The sequence below is a fragment of the Truncatella angustata genome (assembly GCF_020726525.1).
Source record: "Truncatella angustata strain MPI-SDFR-AT-0073 chromosome Unknown BKA67scaffold_9, whole genome shotgun sequence".
Lineage (NCBI taxonomy): Eukaryota > Fungi > Ascomycota > Sordariomycetes > Amphisphaeriales > Sporocadaceae > Truncatella > Truncatella angustata.
The window spans coordinates 1,549,697-1,565,087 of NW_025763389.1; the positions used below are offsets into that span (position 1 = coordinate 1,549,697).

At 49.6% G+C, this 15,391-nt stretch overlaps 5 protein-coding genes across 5 annotated transcripts; 1 reads left to right on the forward strand and 4 right to left on the reverse strand.

The window, feature by feature from the left end:
• Positions 1-719: 719 nt before the first annotated feature.
• Positions 720-1,516, forward strand: BKA67DRAFT_595156 (tetraspanin; the record flags this gene model as incomplete). Its single annotated transcript, XM_046105129.1, has 3 exons — positions 720-888; positions 955-1,187; positions 1,241-1,516. The coding sequence occupies 3 exons, from the start codon at positions 720-722 to the stop codon at positions 1,514-1,516; spliced, it is 678 nt and encodes a 225-aa protein (XP_045953516.1).
• Positions 1,517-2,146: 630 nt separating this feature from the next.
• On the reverse strand, positions 2,147-3,481 carry BKA67DRAFT_581257 (oxidoreductase). The gene has a single exon (XM_046103908.1). The coding sequence runs from the start codon at positions 3,166-3,168 to the stop codon at positions 2,305-2,307; it is 864 nt and encodes a 287-aa protein (XP_045953517.1). The 5' UTR covers positions 3,169-3,481; the 3' UTR covers positions 2,147-2,304.
• A 285-nt stretch (positions 3,482-3,766) lies between these two features.
• BKA67DRAFT_581259 (uncharacterized protein) lies at positions 3,767-5,389 on the reverse strand. The gene is made up of 2 exons (XM_046103909.1): positions 4,822-5,389; positions 3,767-4,756 (listed from the first exon to the last, which is right to left on the reverse strand). The coding sequence occupies exons 1-2, from the start codon at positions 5,267-5,269 to the stop codon at positions 4,014-4,016; spliced, it is 1,191 nt and encodes a 396-aa protein (XP_045953518.1). The 5' UTR covers positions 5,270-5,389; the 3' UTR covers positions 3,767-4,013.
• A 132-nt stretch (positions 5,390-5,521) lies between these two features.
• On the reverse strand, positions 5,522-6,610 carry BKA67DRAFT_581261 (Chloroperoxidase). The gene is made up of 2 exons (XM_046103910.1): positions 5,918-6,610; positions 5,522-5,866 (listed from the first exon to the last, which is right to left on the reverse strand). Exons 1-2 carry the CDS (start codon positions 6,562-6,564, stop codon positions 5,686-5,688), a joined length of 828 nt encoding a protein of 275 aa, XP_045953519.1. The 5' UTR covers positions 6,565-6,610; the 3' UTR covers positions 5,522-5,685.
• Positions 6,611-8,818: 2,208 nt separating this feature from the next.
• On the reverse strand, positions 8,819-15,108 carry BKA67DRAFT_595160 (SEN1 N terminal-domain-containing protein; the record flags this gene model as incomplete). The annotated part of the gene is made up of 5 exons (XM_046105130.1): positions 8,819-8,908; positions 8,999-9,145; positions 9,205-9,483; positions 9,514-11,056; positions 11,108-15,108. The coding sequence occupies 5 exons, from the start codon at positions 15,106-15,108 to the stop codon at positions 8,819-8,821; spliced, it is 6,060 nt and encodes a 2,019-aa protein (XP_045953520.1).
• Positions 15,109-15,391: the final 283 nt, after the last annotated feature.

Below are 15,391 nucleotides of genomic sequence, written 5' to 3' on the forward strand. Positions count from 1 at the left end.
ACTCGGCGACGAAGCTGCCCCCTTACAAGCACTGAAACACCACATGTCGGGAATCGCAAATCATCCACACACCCAACTACGCACTGAAGCGGTATTGCATCACGGTAGGTGGATCTCAACAACGTTTCCTCTGTGTTTCTGCTGGCCACTCAGCCCACTTTGCCTGGTCGTGTCTCTAATCCTCCAGTCTTCTCTGGAGCGTCTCTTCCTTCCTCCCCTTGTTCGGTCTCGTCCATCGTACGTGATTGTATGAGATTCCTAGCCATGGGCGTGTAGACCTGGCGCTTGAGAATCCGTGGTTCCATTCTTATCTCCATCTCGTGCATCACCTTCATCTCTACTATTCTTTCGTAATCATAACTTTCGTTTCACCAACTTCTCTTCTTTTTTCGATCTTCCGCTTTCCGGTCGAGGCGTCGACGGTCTGTTCCTGTTACTTGACAGGTCGGATAGACTTTCGACATTCCGTTCATTTCTCTCTATCGCTCCTTGGAGCCTCTTGGCCTTCTTTCTCATCGTGCAGGCGCCTTCGAACTATTCTTTTTTTCTTCTTTCTTTTTAAACTACTAGACGCCGGTCGTCATTTCTTTCGCCAGTTTATCACAAAGTGGGGGATTAGAGGGAAGAGGTCTAAGGGCCAAAGTGGTGGACATCACACAATCGTCAAAACACTTCGACTTCAAGATCCGGGCTTTCGACGGGCTGCGCAATAGATAAAGATGGTCAACAAAGTGATGGCGGCCTTTGTGGCCGTTGACGGATTGTTTGCGCTCATGGGGGCTATCATGATGGGCTTCTCCGTTGTCGTTCTTAATACCTGTTTCAACCCACCGACGGAAGGCAACGAGGCAGCCCGAGATCTCTTATACCGGAGATTTCCGCTCACAGGTGTGTTTGTTTTTGCCGCTGCGGCGTAGACTGCGCCGGCTGGTCTAGTTAACTAACAGTAAATAGCTGGTATCGCCAATGCTGCTTTCACGTTACTCATCTTTCTGGTGACCGTTCCAGCGCTAGCAAATAACGCTCGAGGACTGCTCAAGTTTGCGGGCTATTTGGTGGCCGCCGATGCGCTCTTTACTATGATCATTGGTCTGGACCTTTGGATCATCACGCTCAAGACGCGGCAAGAGCTTTTTGAGATATGGGTTACTCAGGATGCGAATGTGCAGTCGCTCCTCCAAGGAACCGTATGTCAATCAAGTGAAGAATGAAGGCGAGAAAATTCTAACGGTGCAATCAGTTTCAATGCTGCGGTTACAACAACAGCACATCACCAGCATTCGTTACCGATGTAACATGTCCAAGTCCCGCCGCCGCCGCTCTTATCAAGGGATGCGCAGCGCCATTGGGCTCATTTTCTAACGTATTCGTCGACAACATCTTTACAGCTGTATTCGGTATGGTTGGTATCGATGTCGCCATGGTCCTAGCCATCGCTTGCCTTGTCAAGGAACGTAAGGAGATGGAAAGATTCCGATACATCGACGAGAAGAACGGTGTCAAAGGTGGCTTTTAAGTCATGCTCAACCTAAACCACTATTCGCTTCTCCAGGGCGAATGCAATTCTTTCCCACAAACGGTACCGCCTTGCCATTGACTCGGCATAATGTCATCCCGATGGCGGTTATCTTCAAATTGATACCAAATTTAGTAGTTGGAAATGCTTGATTTTGTAACAGTACAGAATCGGCCATGACAACAGAGTGGGATCCCTGGGTTTAATTAGCGTAGCTTTGAGCTCTCTTCCCAGAATTCTGCGACGCATCTAATACGAAAATCCGCCGGTCTGTCGGTACGTTGCACAAGATGGCCTTCTAGTCGTACGGAAATTAATGCCGCGAACATTCAATCACCCCCCACCCCCTTATTTTGCCTTTGGAAACGTTTGATTTTGACTCATGACGTATGGTGCGCTCATGGCACTTATGGGATATGAAGAGGACACATAGAAGGTACCAACATGTATCGATTACTTGAAAGCATAAACGAACAAATTAAACAACGGGAATTCCATGCAGTTATCGTTGCCATTATCGTTAGTTCCGCCGCATGACTTTCTGCCAACGTAATACATACTTATCCGAGCATTTCGATAATATTACTAGTGTGACAAGGAACAAATGTTTGGGATGACGATGCTCTGTTTGTTTTTAAACATGTCAATAAAAACGGTTTTGTAGGCTGGTCTTCATAACCCTCTCCTGGTCAATAGTTTTAATGGCAGTTGCTTGCCTGGTTTCATGGTGCTCTGTTTACAGGACTACGACGAATTGCTCCCGTTCCACAGAACAGCACTATATTTTATTATGGCAAGACCTCTTTCCCATCCCAATCCCAAATCCGACCCCTGTGCTCGTTCACACCTCTCGAGCATACCACTCCAAACAGCTTCTCGGCAGCAAACTCAGGACTGAACAGTTTTTCTTCCTTCACATTGCCCCAGAACTCCCGAGAGAACTCCGTCTTCACGGTTCCCGGGTGGTACGCGATGGCCATGGCCTTGTCCCCGCAGCGGTTCCGCAGGTGCAGGTCAAAGGTCTTGGTGAGCGAGTTGACCGCCGCCTTCGACGCCCGGTAGCTGTACCAGCCGCCCAGCCTGTTGTCCGAGACGGAGCCCACGCGCGCCGACATGTTCAGCCATGTCGCGTGTCTGGGGAGCCCCAGCCCGGCCAGACGCCGCTCCCCCGACGGCTCCGGCTCCGGCTCCGGCGGGGCTGAGAGCTCGGTGCGCTTCCCCGGCAGGAACTCTCCGAAGTGCTTCATGAGCATCAAGGGCCCGAGCGCGTTGACCCGGAATGTGTCTTCCGCCTGTCCGTAGTCGACCTGTGACGGCGCCTTCTCTGGGTGCAGGATCCCCGGCATCGCGAGGCCCAGGTGCAGGTGGTGCTTGTCTCTTGGGAAGAGCTCCTCGGCCCGCTCGGACGCCTCTCTTATGGAGGACTCGTCCGTGACGTCGAGCTGGAAGACAACGAGCCGCGAGGCGCGGTCTTCCTTGTAATAGTTGTTTGGTGCTGAGAGGTTGTCTAATAGCGACGCCTTTGCCGCCGAGGTGTCACGAGACCGGCAGGTAGCGATGATGGGTAGGTTGGTCGTTTGGAGGAGATGCCGGGTTAGGGCGTGGCCTATACCCCGGCTGGAGGGGGATACGAAAATCCATGGTTTAGACATTAGAACCCAATCAGAAGTGGTCGACTATGGTGCCAAATGTTTGCAGGCGGTTTGCGGTTCAAGGCTTGGTTCTGATTGGCCGACTAGTGTGTCCAAATGCATGTAACAATCAACACGGTCTTTTCACACCTGAATTGTGAGGTGTGCAGTGTTAATATTTATTTTTTGAGTTTCATGTCATCCCTCTTCTTAACGCTTGATTCTGGCCACTTTACAGTTCTTGGTGTAAATATGTCGGTGGGGACTGATGATTCATGAATGCGCTAATATAGTCGTGCTCTAGCGAACATCATAGTCTACTGCATTTTCCGATGCTGAGATCGGGAAGGCAAGTTCCCGCCATCGTGATTTTGTCGGGCGACTCACGGTTTTGGAATGATAGTCCTCGCAAGTCTCACAAAATACATCAAATCTAGGCCGGGAACAAGTGGACACGTCTATCGTTGTTACTCCTATTATGTTGCACGAAAACATGACGCTCCCTTGGTTATTATCACGAACAATGCGTTTGCAACTGCCAAGACGGTTGAGGAAGGCAGGCCTTCCAGGACTCAAAGATAGATCTTGCACAACGTTGGAACTGTTACTATGGCGTAATGCACTGCACCTAAGTTGGTGTATTAGAGCATGAATTATGATTGATCCGTGCGTATAGGTTCCACAATACACGATATCCGTGTTGGTGGTCTCCCCGTGTTGGTGGTCTCAGATGTCTCAACATGCTTGCTTCCTCTTTAGCTGTCTGTCAACCGTTTTGATCATGTACGTAATTGCAAAGTAACGAGGCATCATACCAATTAATCAGCACGTTCGACGCAAAGACAACATAACATTGGCAGGTTATCTCAAACAGTCGCCCTCAATCGCTCGAGAACATATTCGCCTGCTTTCATCTTCTGAAACTTACTGATGCCGACCGCTTCCTCAGGTAGTGGTTCGACATCGGCATCATAGTTGATACTGAAAAAGAACGGCACACTATAGCGCGCATCGCTGCCTTTAAGCACTACGTGGCCGTCAACGACTTCTCTCACTGGCCGACTGACGACCCTATGGATCGTGGACTTATATAACCCATTAGTCCATCGCATCAGAAAGTCGGCGACATTGACAGTCAATGTCCCTGGGCGTATCGGGCAGGGCCGCCAGACGGGCTTGTTTCCTGTCAGTGTTGAAGGTGGGAACAGAATTTCGAGGCCCGGGTGTGCGGTCGACAGAAGGAGTGTGAAGCACTCGTAGTCTGTGTGCGCGCCAAGCCCCAGTGTCTTCTCTTTGCCAAACATTTGCTCCGGTGACTGAGGCGGATAGTGGAGAAGTCGGTAGACACCGCCAGGGTGAGTGGTAAGCTTGTCAAAATAATTCTCTTCGAGATTCAGGCTGAGGGCGAATAGTCGAAAAAGATGACGAGCCAGTGAGAGTACCTCGGCGTAGTACGCTTCAACAGCTGGCCTGAAATGAGGGAGCAGCGAAGATTCGGGCCAAACATTGCACCGATCAGGTCCAGCCGGTGGGTGTCCGTCGAGTTCTACAAAGGAACCACTGGTTGTAGAATCAGGGTCGAGAGATGGTTCGTAGCCCCCGTTAAATCCTGACGGTGAACTGTTCAGCAAATCGCGGGAAATGAAACGTATTTGCGAAGAGTTAAGACTCTACCTTCTTTTGTCTCAACTTCTGGAATGTCTGCGCCAACATTATCATCTGGATTGACGTAAGTATCGCCTCCTGCTTCATAGCCCCGGAAAAGCTTGCTGTGACGAATGTGCAATTCATCTTTTTGAGATGGTGTGAGCTTGTGAAAGAACGCATGAGCTTGAGCCAGGATGTCAGCGATTGCAGAGTCGGGGACGCCGTGATTGCTGATCTGGAAGAAACCAGACGTTGTGCAAGCTTCCCGTATCTGAGAAGCGACAGCTTTGCGAACACACGGGTCTGAAGAGAACGAACTGCCGAGGTCGATCAGAGGAACCGATGGCAGATCCTCTTCAAGCACGCCGGGAGGTGGTTCAGAGATGGCGCCGGTCAAGCGGGACCGCAGGATTTCCTGGTTGGCCCGAACCTCGTCACGGACACTCAACACCGGAACTTCTACAGGGCTGGTCATATTGTGAGACTGCGTTGGACGGGAGGTATGACCCTATTTCTTTAACGAACGATAAACTTGAATAAGGCAGAGCTTCCCTCGCGCCGGGTTCCAGTGTACAACGTCTTAACTGGCCGAGTGTGGTGATAAGCAGAGACGGACGGGGCCGATAGAGCGGGTAAGGGTATATAGCGCGGCTCTGGTCCCCCAGCAGAGTGGGGTCGACAACGACTTTAAACATGGTTTGCTACCTCTGATTGCATTATAGAATTAGCTTGTAAATTGATGTAAGCTCGAGAGTAGGCGCCCATAGTTACACGTTGGTATTCACTATAATACCGTGGATTGCATCCCACCCCGATTCTACGGCGGTTGAATGAAAAAGCTCATCTTCCGCTGTGGTAATTCTACTGTACATGAGAAACCTCTCACAATTACTAAAATTTCGTAGGATCTACAGCTCTCTCTACAGGAAGCACCGTACCATTGAACTTGGCCATCGTCAAACCATAACGATCCAGGTTTCGCGGTTCCCAGTTCTCTGAAAAGCGCTCTTCCTTGAGCATTGGCGTCAGATCAGCCACGGAACCACCAAATATTGTCAACATGGTCGAAGAGCTGTCGTACATTAACGTCGAATTCCCGTCGCAACCTAACTAGATGACTTACTTTGCACTTCCAAACATATTGTGGAAGAAGCTTTCCGAGTAGTCTTTGTTTGTCCTTCTAGCGTTCGCTCTTCTCTTGGACAATGCTTTTGACAGATCCGATTTGGTCAGCCGGGGCGATCCGTCCGGCATTGTCCCGGTCGCCTCCCGCAATAGATCGTCTACGAGCTGCTGGTCGGGCCTGCCCTGATCTGGCGCCAGCGCAGCGTCGTGCCTCGTGAGACTGGCATCATGTTCGATCGCTTTATCAGAGTGCAGGTTAAGCTCCTCCAAGTCGAAGCGGTCATTCCAGTACGATTTATTGAGAAAGTCGGCCGAAAACTTGGGCACGAAGAAGCAAAATGAGGACGCAAAGTTGAAAGTCTCCCTCACTTTCTTGTTCAGCTCCTGAAAGGTGATGTTCCTTCCATCATGTGGAAGTATTCCATGATTCGCCATTGCATTCAACATAGGACACGCGCTTCTCGAGTCGCCTGCAGTTGGAGGAACATACTCGGGCCAGCTGAGATGATGACCCGGTGCCCCACGGGGTACAACCTGGCCTACCTTGAGTTTCGGCGTGACGAGGTTGAGAACGAAGAGACCATTGTCATAGGCAATGACTCCGATATTAATTGCGGCGCCCCCGATTTTGCTGAGAATACCCATGACAGACTGATACAAAACAATTGATTATTAGAATTCGACTCAATGATGGATAATTTAGGATGGGAACAATGGCAAGCCTCGGTTTAAAATACTAGGTTTTGGCCGTCGTAGATCTCCGAAGGGCCCATCCAGGACGGTGATTTTGGATTCACGCTGTGCATGTGTAGCTTCGTTGCGATCGACGGTAGGTTGCAGTTACTTCGACGTTTGGAGACTAAAGCTTGCGAGCCGACCCAATGGCAGATTCCAATAAGGTAGTACGGATGTCATCGAGAATGTCTCATTGGTCGTCAAACAATAGGACAAGGAATACCTCTGAGCTGAGGCGGTTAGCTTTAGTATGGCAAAGCTGAAAAGAAAGTGCCAGTGGAGCTGCGCCGATCTCCCACCCAACCCAATTTCAGGCGAGCGAGCATCGAGTAACATCGACACATGTGGTGCTTGTATCAAACCACCACGAGTGAGATGCAGACATCCCGGCATTCTGATTTGTGGACAAGACTTGATTTGACCCACTTATCCGGATCTATTGGCATACTACAATTGCCGGCCTGCAGCTATGGATCGCACTGGTGGGACGGAAGTGATTGCAAGGACGAGTACAAAGTTTCAATATCGCTGAATACTTCAAGGTAGTGGCCGTTCTCTTGAGATAATATATCATAAGTCATAGTGCCACAATGACCGTCTGAGAGGACGGTCAACAAGAGCCCTGAGCTTCTCATTCAATAGGCCCCCATAATTATAGTATACAGCGTTTGCAGCAATCCTGAGCGACTTTTAGCTGAGGATTACTTTTGTATGCATTACGAGAAAAAACAAACACATTAGTCCGTGAGCTGCTGCAAGCATGCAGTATCGTGCTCCAGTGAAGTCAAGATTCGCATTGAAGGCGCTGATTACGTGTGTGCTATGAACGAGAGATATCTCTAGCGGTGAGAAGGTAACTAGGAAGAATTAGAATATATTCACTACATATTGCCCACCATATTATTCTTGAGAGTTCTTCAATTATCAATCGAGTGAACAAAGCAATCTAGATCGGAAGCATCTGCATCCGATGGAATTTGCTTCCCTACGTGCGCGAACTGTTGACTGAAACTTTCGATACTGTTACATGAGACATGACATGTATGCACAAATGTGAGCAATGGGCGGCTAGCACGATGGAATGTCATCTTTCTCGTGACTTCTTGTAAAATTCAACATCCTTTTGAAGAATGTCTTCAGGGAAATAGTCTGAGACAATACATCAGTTAGAAATTTTGCCCAGAGCCAGGATTACAATGTTTGATACGCTGCTTTAGCAATAAATGGACCAATGGCCCGGTCATTCATTACAGCAGTCATATTACGATGATGAAAGCGATCACAAGAATTGGACCATCAAATCTTCTGTGCTTCACGTGTACGTACGGAGTACACCATGAGAGAATAAATTATACGTATTTTAAATAAAAAAAGAAATTGCGTTGGATCATCACTTTTTGTCCAAAGTCGGACTAACAGGACATTATCCGCACAAAGCTCATGGATTCTGTCATCAAGTTCATTTTTCTTTCACCTTTTTTGGTTCCGTGCCGACTCTTCGGTCGTTAGGTTAGACAGGCGAAGAGGCAAAAGCTGAAGAATAAGGAGCTGTCTGCCACAGGATATGTTGGCCGAGCTTGAAGATGTTTAGCTGGTGATCCGATACGCATATACGAATAATGGTGCTTGACAATGCCACGTCGTGATACTCCAAGATTGTTTGAATGAAAGTCGAGTGCTGGGTTGACAACATATGATCACATACACAACATGAGAAGACAGCATTCAAGTGTGCTACTATGTAACCTGGCGAACCGAATGGGCTGGATACCTAGATGAGGTATAATCCCCAACATCATGCTACCAAATTCCATCGCTCAGTGCAAGGCCATCCATTGCAGAACCAACTGAACATGAACAACTCACGCTGACTCTCATTGCCTCAAAGCGTTTCGATATTCATGCTCAAACGTGACATTTCGTTGCGTCAATCTTCAAGGCACAGTGGTATGATCCCGAGGAACTTTAATTGTTCAACTTTGGTGAGCTGAACCAGAACCGAAAAATCCATGTTGCCTGCCAACTAACGCCTTAGCGATGCATCTATGCTTTTCTATAGTGATACAGGAACAGGAGGTATCAGTGTTTGACGCCTCCTCGCAATGACAAGTATTAGTTCGGGCAAAGTCTATGCCGACTTCAAGCCTTGATACTCTGATGTTGTCTATCGGGGTGGTCTAGGCTTCCTTTGAAGGAATGGATCCGCTTTCTTTTTGGACTGTATCATCGGATTGGGCCTATTTGGTTTCGGCCCCTGGTTATGCGTTAGCTTCACCACTGATCCTGAGCACAATGGCACTGAACAATACCTATCCAGCACACGGAAGATATAAGAAGTACTCACCTTTGGGGCATTCGGCGGTGGGTGGGACGCGGATCCCTGGTCTCCCGACATAACAGATATGGCAGACGGATCAATTGGCCGCGGCGGATGTGGCATTGCACGCGGTCTTGTTGGCGCGGACTTTCCCGGCAGGAAGGCACTCGTATTCTGCTCGTGAAATCAGTCGTTTGTACAACATTACTTCAGTGACTGTAAGTGTGACTTACCCTCTTAGTGGGATGAGCACCGTCGGGCAATCCGTCGGCCGGTCGTTTTTGACCACCGGAATGGATTACCGGACGTGCAGGTGATACGTATTTGCCGGTAACTGGTTCACCTCGCTCATTGATGCCCGAGTACGAAGCCGGTATGATAACCGGTGGAGGTCGCTCGATGATGGTATATGTTTCGGGTAGTTGAGATGTAGGCTTCTTATAAGACGAAGTAGGTCTCATAGGAATGTTCTTCATGTCGACTTCGTCCACTACCATTGGCTCTGGCTCGAACTCCGCAGTGGATGTTCTCGGTGAGCTGACATCGCTGAAAACAGGAGGGGGCAGTTTAACGCCGGGCTTGCCAAGTTGAGCCAGGATATTACCACTTGTGTATCGGTCTCTAGACTTGGCATTCTCGATCAATTTGTTCCAGTACTCACCCTGGACGAGGGCACGGGAGTCTCCAAGGATCCAGAGTGATGATTTAGCACGAGTCAGACCGACGTTCATACGTCTGATATCAGTCATGAAACCGATACCACCACTAGGACTCGCACGGACACAAGAGAAAATGATGATTTCACACTCTCGACCCTGGAAGGCATCTGTAGTGTTGAACTCAATCTCCTCCTTGATGCCAGGTCCGTAACGAGATTCGAAGCGGTCTCGAAGTGCGAAAAGCTGAGCCTTGTATGGCGTGATGATACCAATCTTGCCCTTCATGTCAACCCTCGGGTTGTCCATCCTAAAACGCTCATATAGCTGCATAGCGACCTTGAGCTCTTCGTGATTGACGAGTGATTGTCCTCTGTGGCCCTTCGTTTGGCTGCCAATGACATCAAAGAAACGATACGGACCCAACAACCCGGTCTGATGCCAGGGCTGGTGACGTAGTTTGGCCATATCCGCGCCATCTGCGAGTTTACCCTCGTAGAATTCTTGGCTGGGAAACATGCTTATCTCAGGATGCATACGATACTGCATATCCAGAAGGTGTACATCGTTGGGGGAGTTCTGTTGCATACGGACGAATAAACTTTGGTCATATCCATATCTCTGTGCCGATTGTGAAAGCACAGTTGGAGGCAGCTGTTTCGGGTCACCAACCAGAATACACTTGGAGCATCCATACTTTAGAGGTATCAATGCGCTGAGCTCGACACACTGTGCTGCCTCGTCAATAATGACCGTTTCAAACTCGACGTTGAGCGTTTTCAGCATCTCATGGCCAGCACCACTGAGAGTTGAACATAAGACATGTGCAGAGTCAAGGATTTGTTGCTGCACCTGCCTGCGTCGAATTTCACTTTCTCTTTGCGCAGTGTTTCCGCTATCCTTGTCGGCATCAATCCTGTTCCCGATGGCCACTTGACGACGCTTGAGATCCTCAAATTTCCTGGCAAGCGTGTTGACCTGCTCGCGGTCATCTGCAACCCGAGCAGCATCCAGCATTGGACGGACTTCAGCCAGCTCCTGCTTGATCTGTCCAGCTTCCTCGTGCATCTTTTGCCTGTTTGTCGGTCCACTCTCCTTGGTGGCATCGCCTTCGATCTGTACGCGAACAAGCTCATCCAGGGTGACATCCTTGACAGCAGCGTTGATGGCATCAGAACGTCCTAAGCGGAGAACATTGATTTTATGGAAAGAACCGCTAATCGTCTTGACGCCTTGTTTCAAACGAAGTACAAGTTCGTCGACAGCCGCGTTACTTGGAGCGCAAACCAGAAGCTTTTTGGAAAGGGCTTGTCCACTTCCATTCTGGCCAGGTTTCGAAATGACCGTACCTGTGATAGTGCTCAAGTTACCAGTTAAGAGGGCACCGACCATAGCTACAATTGTCTTGGTTTTTCCTGTACCGGGAGGACTGCTCGTGGTTAGTGTCAGCTCAACATTCGTCGCACATGTGGTTACTTACCCTTGAATAAGGGTGAAAGCATCATTGTCCCGGGCGTTCAGAATGGCCTTGGCTTGACCTCTATTGAGGTGATAATTGGCCATCACTTTATCGACCGCTTCCGGACTGTGATCGAGCATAGGGGACGGCTTTGCCTCCAAAATTTCAGCCGCAAGATCGTAATATTGAAGACTCTCAAGTGAGGCAAATTCTCTTTCAATGGTTCGCATATTCGTGATCTTGACAGCATAGACTTCAGCTTTAGGCGAAAGCATCTGGATGATGGATCCAGCTTTAGCACTAATGCGGTAAGATACTTCCCGAGCCCCTTGCTTGATCTGAACACGGGAAATACGGGACAAGCAATGCGGATCACTGCGACCCTGTAAGGGTTGAGAATTGGTTGACAGGAGAACTATATCTCCTTCCGAGACAAACTCGTCTTTGGCGCCGGGGGTGAACGGCATGGTAGTTGTAACGTCGATGAACTTGTCAACGTGCATTCGCGTGGCAACCTTGATTCCGAACGTTTTGTTCGTATTCTCGTCCTTATCCGTGACGAAGGATCTCCAAGCCTCATAGATGAGAAGAGGCAAGAAAGTGTCCTTGTATTGGCGAGGATCGTTGTAGCTCGTGGATACCCGAGAGCACCTGATGCCGTTCGGCGGATCATTGCCTTCGTGGAAAATATCCCACTCGAGAAGAGCCTGGTGCAATGCGTCCATTGGTGGTGTCAACCGTGCGCGCATATCCTTGGCGGAGCGTAGAATCTTCATCTTCTTGACGGGCCCGCGTGGTGCTTTCAGCTGCATGATACGGCTAGATGTATCATCAGTTCGCTTTTTGCCTGCTTGTGTTTGTGCCCGGAAGGCTGCTTCATCTTCCGAGTCGTCATCATCTTCGGATGATGAATCGACCATCATTTCGCTGCGGGGAGCATGGTCTTTTCCTTGTACTCCAGAGAGACCCTGAAGTCCAGAACCTTCTCCAGAAACAAGTGGTTTGGGAGTTCTCAAGGCTTTGGCTCTAGCAATGACTTCGGCATCTCTTTTCTTCTTGGCTTCTTGTTCTTTGAGACGCGCTTCCTTGATCTTGGCAGCGTCAAGCCTAGGAGTGACAGTTTTCGAAGCAGCCGGCTTTACCGAGGGCTTGACAGCATGCTTGGCTCTGAACTGTTCCAAGATGCTACGGTTCTTATCGACAGATGGCGTCAGATCGCGGACATCGTCTTTGCTAGACCTGACTGCTGGCGATTGTGACCGCGAACTGGAGTCCCCTGACTTTGACCATTGGTCAAGTTTGGACTGTTTCTTAGGAGCCTCAGCAATGACAGGCTTGACCTCAAGGATCTGGATATCATCGTCATCCTCACCTAGCGTACGGAGCAGCTCCGCTCGCTGTTGGTTGTTGAGATTAGTTGCCACGTCGTATTTACCCAGCCCGTTCTTAATACAAGTTCGCTGGACGTAGTCCTTGACCTTAACTGGAATTTCAATCTCGTACTCGAGGAGACGTCTCAGAAGCTTGCTAAGAACGTTGACAGTGATTTGAATGAGCCACTGATCCTTTAATCGTAACATCTGAGTTAAGCCCATGCACTTCTCCTTGGGAGACCGGAGAATTTCCTGCATGGCATCCTTGGAGTTGCCGGTCGGATCAAGCATACTCTCACTGATGGTTTGGGGGCCAAGTGCCGCTGCGATAAGCCCATCTTGCTCGAGGAACTTCTCTGCTAGCTCCATGGTGTCGCGGCAGAACTGCTTCATCACTTCTGTTTCAACGGATCTGCTCCAGTCTTCCAGACCATTAAACGCTCTTTCGATGGTAGTCCATGCCATGGCCCACCACTTCTTGAGGTTGGAGCGTTCTGCATTATTGAGATCTTTTGAGCGAAGGAGGCCGTCCCTAGGATCGCAAAGCGCGTCAAGTATGTCTTTTGAGTACCGGAGGATGTTCTGCTGCGGGGTCCATAACCGGATCACTTTCTGATGTCCCTCTCGGACGGGTTCTTGATCCTGAAGTACTTTTGTGAAGGAAGTGAGCAAGGTTGAAAAATGGGACTTTGTCAGCTCTAAGACTGCATCACCGCGACTTGATTCGTTAGTAATAGCCTTGATCAAGCTAAGTCCACCTTGATGGATGGCAGGCTCTCCGTGTAACAGCGCAGCGACCACAGGTTCCATTACCTCAGTGTCCAAAAGATGATGTAGGTCTGCCAAGGAGAACTCTTCCAGCTTGTCAAACACCTTCCCGATAGCCGCCGCAACCTTACGTAGAGTGGCATTGAACTCCTCTTGGGCTTGTGATAGGCGGTCCTTTTTCAAGGGACGGAGTGCCTCTACAGGCACGAGAGGGAGGAGTGCCATGAGTACGGCTCGAGCGAGTTCTGTGGCTCCTGGAACCAGGAGGTCCAAAAACGCTCCCCACAGCTCTGGGGACTTCTTCAACACCTCCCGCTGCACGTTGGTCTTGTCAATATGCGCGATGTACTCCACAGCTGTGACGCTGGTGTCAAGCTTTAAAACAGCAGCGATAACCGCCAAACCGGTGCGAGACATGGCCACATCTCGTTTATCCATCTTGACTAGGATCATGATGATGTCCTTGTGTTTTAATGCCAGGTTGATGACACGGTTTGTGTAGAAAGATGGCTGCCCAGGTGTCAAGTTGAAGGTTGGATCCAAGAAGGACTCTAGAGTGGCTAATAAAGCCTCTCCAAAACCCCTGAAACAAGCGAGTCTTCCTTCAGGAGGTATCGACTCATCTCGTGAGACGTCATCAACAAGATGCTGCGAAAATGAAGCACATGCATCACTCTTTTGTGATGTCTTGATGGATTCAATGAAAGGTTTCACCCAAGCTATGGCTACTGGCCCTTTCAGGTACTTGTCCTCGGGCATGGTAATGGAGTACTCTGGGGTTTGCGTCAACAAGCGCTTGAAAGCAGGACTTGCAAATACGGGCTCAGCTACGGAAACTGGGGAATACCCTCCAAAAGCGCCCCAAATACCTTTAGGGCCTCTTTGCAGGGCTATGTTAAAGACCTTCAATATGGCTGCCAGGGTTGGTTCTGAGTCTGTGGCCATGTGGTTGAGCATGATCTGGTAGATGCTAGGCGAAACACTTAAAGAGTTCAGCGAGGCTACGAAATCGCTGGAGGACAGGGCCTGAAGGATTGAGGCAACTCCCTCCCAGAATCGTTGCACTTGGGCCCACGACATGCCGGGAGCATTGAGTTTCTGCATGGCATCTTCGAGACTCTCTTTAATGGCCCATTCAAAGTCATCCAGCGTCAGTTCAGACAGTTTAGACCAGGAAACCCGGGCAAAAGTCAGACGAATCTTGTCGTCGTCAAACAAAAAACGAGTCATGGTAGGCAATATCTCAGCAAGCTTGAGAGTCCGCCTCTGTTGAACCGCAGCAAAGACATAATTGAAGTGGACTCGGTTCTCGGGCTGTTTCAGGTAAGCGATGCAGCAGAGCGACTCGTAGAGGGCAACGAGTAGGTCAGAGCGATCTTCCTCGATAAACGTCTTCTGCTCAGCAATGCCATTGCGAGCTTCAATGAACTCTTTAGCACCTTCCAAACCTGTGGTAATACGAGCGGCATCGAATCGATCAAGTCTACGGCCCATCTCGGCCACGGTACTTTCCTCGTGCTGTTCCGCCAACTGTTTGAGAAAGGGCTTTCGGTTTCGATGCCAGGTCCTCACACATTGTGAACAGGTTGTGAGGAAGCTGTTTGTGCGGGTTCTGAATTCCTGAAGCTGCAAAGCGGCGTTCTCTTCCTCGAATCCGAATATGAGAGAAGTCTGGTATGCGATGCCCACGCGCTTCTTGAAATCTTGTACCCTGCGTTCCTTCTCTTCGACTCCGATCTCGCCAGGTTCTTTGAGGTCCTCGTAGTCTTCGTCGTCGTCCTCCGAAGTCTTGGGACAGAGAAGGTGCACTTCATCGGGCAGATTGATGAACAGGTCGTAAGCTTCGGGAATCCCTTCGGCAACGTGGAAATTTATCGTCATGGTTGCTGCAGGTTGCGCTCTTGCGCATTACCGTGGAAAGAATGTGGCGTTGTGGTGGGTGAAGGAAGAATCAAAAGCAGGAGTCACTACCTCATCATCTATCAGACGGGTGAAATAGAAGCTCGGAGACTGAGCTGTGACCGCGAATGGAACCAGCTGGTATCAGCAACGGTGAGCAGGAAGCCTGAGTTGAGTGACTGATCGACCTGTGACGGTGATGGCGTCGGACTTGGCAGGTATCAACTCAAGGCTGCCCAAGAATAAAGGTGTTCGAAGCGGCAGG

Bases quoted from the DNA above. Each gene is read 5' to 3' on its own strand.
- BKA67DRAFT_581257 (XM_046103908.1), bottom strand. From the start codon at position 3,168: ATGTCTAAACCATGGATTTTCGTATCCCCCTCCAGCCGGGGTATAGGC.
- BKA67DRAFT_581259 (XM_046103909.1), bottom strand. From the start codon at position 5,269: ATGACCAGCCCTGTAGAAGTTCCGGTGTTGAGTGTCCGTGACGAGGTT. The intron at 4,757-4,821 runs GTAGAGTCTTAA...GTTCACCGTCAG, and splicing joins AGAAGTTGAGACAAAAGAAG to GATTTAACGGGGGCTACGAA.
- BKA67DRAFT_581261 (XM_046103910.1), bottom strand. From the start codon at position 6,564: ATGGGTATTCTCAGCAAAATCGGGGGCGCCGCAATTAATATCGGAGTC. The intron at 5,867-5,917 runs GTAAGTCATCTA...AATGTACGACAG, and splicing joins AATATGTTTGGAAGTGCAAA to CTCTTCGACCATGTTGACAA.